The 6,934-nt window shown below is 40.3% G+C and overlaps 1 protein-coding gene across 1 annotated transcript in view; it reads right to left on the bottom strand.

Moving 5' to 3' along the window:
- Window positions 1-269: 269 nt before the first annotated feature.
- LOC129099888 (probable phospholipid-transporting ATPase IIA) overlaps window positions 270-6,934 on the bottom strand; it is a 29,789-nt gene continuing 23,124 nt past the window's right edge. The window contains exons 23-28 of the mRNA XM_054609313.1: window positions 6,517-6,672; window positions 4,927-4,991; window positions 4,581-4,689; window positions 4,358-4,415; window positions 3,727-3,930; window positions 270-1,570 (exon numbers count right to left, since the gene is read on the bottom strand). Of these exons, the coding sequence (XP_054465288.1) occupies window positions 1,434-1,570; window positions 3,727-3,930; window positions 4,358-4,415; window positions 4,581-4,689; window positions 4,927-4,991; window positions 6,517-6,672 (729 nt within the window). The 3' untranslated portion in view covers window positions 270-1,433. The remainder of the gene's footprint in view (window positions 1,571-3,726; window positions 3,931-4,357; window positions 4,416-4,580; window positions 4,690-4,926; window positions 4,992-6,516; window positions 6,673-6,934) is intronic.

The following is a 6,934-nucleotide window of genomic DNA, read 5'->3' as shown; positions in this document are numbered from 1 at the left end:
ATGACACACTGGATGCTCTGTTTGACACATCAAGATTCATCAAGAAACATAAGAAAAGTGACAGATTTTTTTTAAGGTAATTTGAAATAAGTGTCCGTGTAGTCGTGTTATTCTGTTAGTTTCTGATTATTTACAGTATTTCCTCCATCCCACCACCAGAGAAATAAAACAGGTGTGGTATCAACAGGTTTTTTTTCTCCCAGTGGGCAGTAGTAATATTTATTGACACTATTCACATTGTATTTGACAGTGAAGAGATGATTTGATCCTTCTTTTTTTTTTTTTTTTTTCATACACAGCTGAACTGTGGGGGTTAGTAGGAGTGAGGAGAGAGTGGGGCCCCCGATTAGTCGACATGAAAGTGGGCGGCTGGACGCAGGTCACAGGGGTATTTTCAGTTATGGCTTTAGGTCACTGTTACAGTGAGTCATCATGCAATGCTGAAGCGTGGCTGGTTGCTGGCCTGCAGAGCAGCCACATGAGAGGCTGCACATTCTCTGACGGGAGCCCCGGCGGAAGGTTCAGCTGCAAATAACCGACACTCCTTTGTGGCTGTTTTGACCGCGCTCCACAAACACTAACAACTCAGGGTCCACACAAAGAGACAGAGACAGATTTAACATCAGACACCGCGGCTCATGCCAATAGAAACAACCACACAACCTCCGCCGTGTCGGTCTGTAGCATCGCAGTGACGCATAAACAAATACACAAACTTGCAGACGTGTGTTTTATGCAAAGTCTAGCCAGAATACTTTTTTTTTCAAACTCCATTTAGAAATCGCTGTTAAAGGAGAGTGTGAATCAAGTCCTGAGTGTGAATGCTACGTCAATTTCAGTGTCTAACAATAAGAAAGGTTTGACTCTTTCAGATGGAGGGGAAAATAGTGAAATTAGTTTCAAGCCCAAATGACACATCAACAAAGCCGAGTGAAAGACATATCCAACTTTTGCAGTAGCTTTCCATATGATTTTAGACATAATAAAACAAACTGGATTTGCATAATTAAATAAACTGTTTTTGTCCCTTAATTTATTACATACAGGCTAAATAGCCGCAAGTTATTACATATCATATATTAATTTATGTTCAGGACACTTTATAATAAAATAAAAAAAGTTTATAATTCAGCCGACAATAAACAGGTCACTGCAGGTGTTCTCCACATAGAGAAATCATCAGTTAGTCTCTGCATCAAACACGTGTAGCAAGGAACACCGCTTTTCAACACAAACTCTCAGTAAACAACCGGTCCCTGACATGAACTGTCCGTCCTTCACATTTCAAAGTGGAACTTTTTGCAACAAATTAAAAAAGGGGGGTGAATCCGCGTTTGATTCTCTGGTCTAAGCGCAGGCTCTGCTGGATGAAGACAGGGGCGCCTTTCTGTTTGGTTTCCGAAAGCAAATGAAGCCGGAGTCCCCTGCAGTCTTTAAGTGGTCAGCTTGGAGTAGCTGGGCGGGGAGAAGCGTCTGCGGAGGTACTTGAGGATGTAAAGGGGCAGACAGCTCACCAGCGTGATGACGGTCACCTTCCACAGGAACGACACTGTGGTGATGAAGTACACGTCTGGCATGGACGAAGGGGCAAAGATCAGAATCAGGTTGTTGGATACAGACATACATTAATAAGCATCATTTAAGACTGAAGGGAACACCCTTGTGCTTCTAATGTGGATCCTTAAAAGGTCCAGTGTGTAGGATCTAGAGGGCTCTATTGGCAGAAATGAAATATTATGTTTTTATTAGTGTTTCTAATTTTAGTTTCATTAGTGAAACTAAGAATCGTTGCGTTTTCATGAGTTTAGGATTCACATCTACATAGAGAGCCGGTCCTCTTCCACAGAGGCTGCAGTGTTGCACGGCCGTGTTTCTAAAGTAGCCCAGAATGGACAAACCAAACACTGAGAGCCTATCATGTTTTTGAAGGCCATCGTAGTTCTCCGACACTCTTGGAAAGAGTGGGATCAGCGATTGGGTATTTTTTTTTTTCATTTCACTCTTGGACAGTTTCATCTTTAATCGATAACTGAAAAATTTCTTGTTAATTAATCAGTCACATTTTGCTGCCCCCTGTTGATTTTGGGGATAATTATCCTCTAAGTTTTGGTACTACTGTTCCCATAATTTGGGGGCTTTGGTATCTTGTATGTATAATGTTGCCATGGAGACAGTGATTCAGCTGTGTGCTAAAACTTGTGCTCAGTCTTTTAATTATTTATTTGTTAACATTTTGGAAAATGGCACCATTCAAAGTATGCCAAATTAGTTTTTAGCAGTTCCTGTTAGCAGTGTACCCATAGATGTACAGGCATTACCACTGGATTACTTTGATTCCGAAGAAAACCTGAAAACATGATGATTCTCAGCAACATTGCAGGTTTATAAGGAACGTCTTTACCAGTCTGGACAACATGTGGATGGTAATGACTTCACCTTGTGATTCTGTGTGTCATCATAGCGGGGGCAGGAAGTGGGTAACGGGTGAATTGCTCCCCACTATATGGTCGTATTGCGGCTGGTGTTATTCCATCGAAAGATGGTTTCTAGTTTTTCCATCATTTACAAGCAGATGTATGTACGTTTACTTGGAAATCATAACGCAAACAAAAAAAATCACACATTGAGTGTCCGAGTTATGACTCGTTGACAAATTGCAGCAATAGGGTGACTGGCTCTATGTCATAGCTACTGCTATTGATCATCAAATTGCAATAACTAACTTTCCGTTGTTTTTAGAACAACTCATCTGCACAGACTGTCTGTGTTCAAAGTAAGTAATCAGTTAAATATAATCTCTCTCGGGACTTCTTGACGATATCTTTTGTTTGAACTGTATCAATCATTTAATGCAGGAGGCAGGAAAAATTAACCATTACAGTTTCAACCAAATGTTATAGTAAAGTGTCCAATTAACTGTGTAAACTGCACATGCAACAGAAGAATAGCCTTTAAAATCTATTCCAGTCTGACTTCAAGGAGGGAGGAGAATTGTCCAAAAAGGGTACACATGACCACATGCCAGTCATGATCCTCAGTGGTCCAGATTGAAGGCTGAAAATGGAACTCCACACCCCACATAAAGCTGAAAATAAAGGCTTGGAAAGCTCTTGGTCAGGGTATTGTACACGTCACGAGTTTTAATATGGCACAACTAAAATTGGCCTATTTTTTGTCCAATAGTCTGGCAACATGCAGGCTGTAATAGAGACATAAACAGCAACAATCTTCTTGAAAAGTTGTTTATGTTTCAGCCTTCTTATGGCTATGAATGTGTTTCTATCTAACACTAGTTAGAGAATTATAGTTGTCGCCAATGTTTCCTGCCAAACGCACCATTACTGAGATAAACACTTGAACCTTGGCGCTCCACAGGAAACTAACAGGACTGATGGCATTTCCTCTTTGACTCTACGGTAAGCCTGAGCTTCGTCCACATTAGGACACTTTGTCAATGCACTCACCTTTGGCCTTCCTCATATCCAGCAAACCAAAGCTAACTGTACACCAGAGGCATAATATGAATAAACACGTTCACCTTACCGCTCAATGCTGACGCACTATTTCAAGGTCGGCAAAACACGACAACATCAATCAGGCTGCAGTGAATTGAACGTAGATTGTATTTGTTTTCTTGGTTCAATTAAAAATACGCCCTATAGGCGTAGAGTCACCTTCTGGGTGGGTGAAATATCCGTTTATGTACGGGTGTTTGTGTTTGCTCACCTATGAACTCATGCAGGAAGACGAGTGAGGCGATGTAGCAGGACAAGCTCAGGAGCTCGCCGACTATCATGAGCCAGTGCCACGTCTGTATGGTCAGGGCCACCATCAGCAGCTCCGTCAGGATGAGAGAGGTGAAGGAAATGGCAACGATATGGACGAACTCGGATTCGAAGAGCAGCAGCGCCCCGTACATGATGATGCTCCCTGTGGGGTTAAAAGAGGGCACAGCCTGAGAATGAGACCCACACTTTGCAACATTTATATGTATACCTACAGTACCAGTCAAAAGTTTGGACACACCTTCTCATTCAATGGTTTTTCTTTATTTGTATTTTTATTTTTTCCTACATTGTAGATTAATATTGAAGACATCCAAACTATGAAGGAACACATATGGAATTATGTGGTAAACAAACAAATGCTCAACAAAGCAGAATATGTTTTATATTTTAGATTCTTCAAAGTAGTTGAATGAGAAGGTGTGTCCAAACTTTTGACTGGTACTGTATATTTTTCTGTATATGACCCATAATCTAAAAGTTTGGCCACCTCTTGGTTATGAGTTTATCGCTCACCAACAGCTGGAGTTATTGACTGTGATTATCAGAAGTTTGTACAAACTCTTCCTTACCTTGATAGATACTTATTAGGACCCATATTAGAAATGTCTTGAAGGAAAGTGGTCTTCCCTGTGGAAAGAAAAACAGCAGAACATCATATTTACCATTTTCAGTGTATGTTTTCTATATATCATGCAAATTTCCCCGCTGCGGGACTAATAAAGGATTATCTTATCTTATCTTATCATATTTGGCTGCACTCTGGCAGTCAGTGTGTTATCATTCATTAAATACCTTCAAGAGATCTTTGTATAATTCTGGGTATAACATGGCAACCTCTGACTTCACATCTTTGTCCAACACCAGGGAGAAGACGGGGAACATCGTGTAGATGGTTGAGTAGCTGAAACAGAAGAAAATTGTGTTTCTTTAGTGTGAGGAATATTCTCCAGATAAAATGGCACATGTACAAGAATTGTCACACATTTTATTGTTAGATTGAGCAGAGAAATTAATCAGTCCTGTCAGACTTTCATATTTTCCACTTCTCGCATTTCAACAGTGCTTTAACACAGAGGAAATGCCAGGGAGTCAAAGCAGCCAAATGCTCTCTTGATAAGTCACAGAGTTTTTTTCTCACCCAATAATCAGGAATCCTTGGTAGAGCGAGACTGAAGCAAAATAGAAAATAGAGGAGAACACCGCCTAGGGAAACATAAAATTATTTTTATTATACATACTCAAATGTCATAACAGATGATAATGCAAGAAATCAAGGGGGGGGGGGTCACACAAATTCTAAAACTCAATTTAATTCAGAGAAATAGAAGAAAATCAAAGATACAGCATGAATCTGACTAGTCAATGACCTGATTCCCACACATAAAATGCAACATCTCAATAATCCTTATTCTACCAAAGTTCTACTGCCGGAGAATTAGAGCTTCACTAACTTATTCTAGTCTGTGTCTTGAACTTATGGATGTTACCAATATTGGCTTGTCAACTAGTCAGCCCCACAAAACAGACAGGCCCCAGCTTTGGCTGTGGTTTGTGTTAACGTGAGACATGTGGAGGAGGGCCTCTCTAAAACCCCCAAAGTCCACGATGCAGTGACTCACAGGCTGTCCCTCCATGGCGGGGGCTGAGGTTGGCCTGGGGTATGAGAATCGCACAGGGGACGGGTATGTGTGGGGGCCGGCTCAGAAGGGCACCACCGACTGACTCATCTTGCACCCCACCCTTCCATGACACACCCCTAAAATTTCACCCTGCCTCACCCCAATCATTTCCTCCTAACATTTAGAGTTTAGGTGTTATGAAGAAAACATAACCCAAATCTCACTGCCCAAACTATCTTGAAAAAGCTCAGTGTTGTTATCTTTGGCGGCACCTATGGCGATAAGCTGTAATTGCAGGCCTGTTTTTGGGGCTCTCACTTCCCAGAGATCCAAACATTGTCGGGAACTCCTGGGAATGTCGCCAGAGACACTCAGTTTGTAACTCTGCAAATGCAAGGCCATTGGCTCAGTCATCATTGTGTTACCTCATTTGGAGATGGATAGTAACTTAACAGACCATTAAAATCCCTCATTCAAAATCTTTGAAATTCAAGTCAAATGTTGGCAGTGGTGGGAAGATTAAATTACTATCATAATGTCACAATGAATTGCGTGTTTGTTACAATAATTTAGATAGTTAAACTTATTAATGATTTAAACTTGGACTTAAAGTAAACTGAAGTAAAATCTCAACCCTGCTTTGGATGAATGCATGATATACTACTACGTCTATGTTTAAACTAATTGATTTTATAAAACAAACAAAATGAAAAATTGCTTACTCTATATCAGTTGAAAAAATGGACCTGCAAATTGAATTTGTTTTCTCATTGCTTTCATTTTGTGGAAATGACCATTGCAGGCCCAGTTTTGATGATAATTAGTTACTGTTTGTCAGCATTATTTGATTATTATATGATACTTTATATTTCAAAATGCAACACAAGTAACATTAATGTTAAACTTAACTGTTATTATGCTCAGTATGTGATGTTTTATATAATTTAATACAGATGTTTTTCATGTTAGGTGCTAAAGTTCTGAGGGAGTATTTTGTGGTCAGAGTTTAGATTTTTGTGAAAATTGAGACAAAGCAATTAAAAACTACTTGATTTAATTGTATCATTTCAACACCACCTAAATGGCACCATGTTTTAGTTGTACTCTACCTGCATGGTGCTGATGCACAGGCTTCTGTGGATGACGAACTGGCTGAGGGCTGCAGACCTTTTGTAGCTGTTCCGACCGTGGACCATGAGGAGACGGCCTAAATGTTTGAACTGAGTCACAGAGAAGTCGGCCGCCAGCGAGGCCTGTTTTCCTTCCTGTCAAACACACAGCACAGAGGTCAGTGAGGGCAAGCTCCAAGAATTCTGAGCTGGCCTTTGGGTGCTTCTTATGATTTTACAGTGACGGATACAAAGCTTGTTTAGAAGTAAAAAATGAGACAGATGGTGAACAAAAATCCCTGCAGACATGACATGCATGGAAATGTAACAACTTTGAATATGCCATATTAAATTTAAAAAAAATGTATTCCTCCGATTGCTCAATTATGTATTTTGTCTGTCTTGTAAAATGCCAGAA

The sequence above is a fragment of the Anoplopoma fimbria genome, chromosome 12, assembly GCF_027596085.1.
Source record: "Anoplopoma fimbria isolate UVic2021 breed Golden Eagle Sablefish chromosome 12, Afim_UVic_2022, whole genome shotgun sequence".
NCBI lineage: Eukaryota > Metazoa > Chordata > Actinopteri > Perciformes > Anoplopomatidae > Anoplopoma > Anoplopoma fimbria.
Note: the sequence above shows the minus strand (reverse complement) of the source record. Positions and strands in the feature narration are given on the sequence as shown.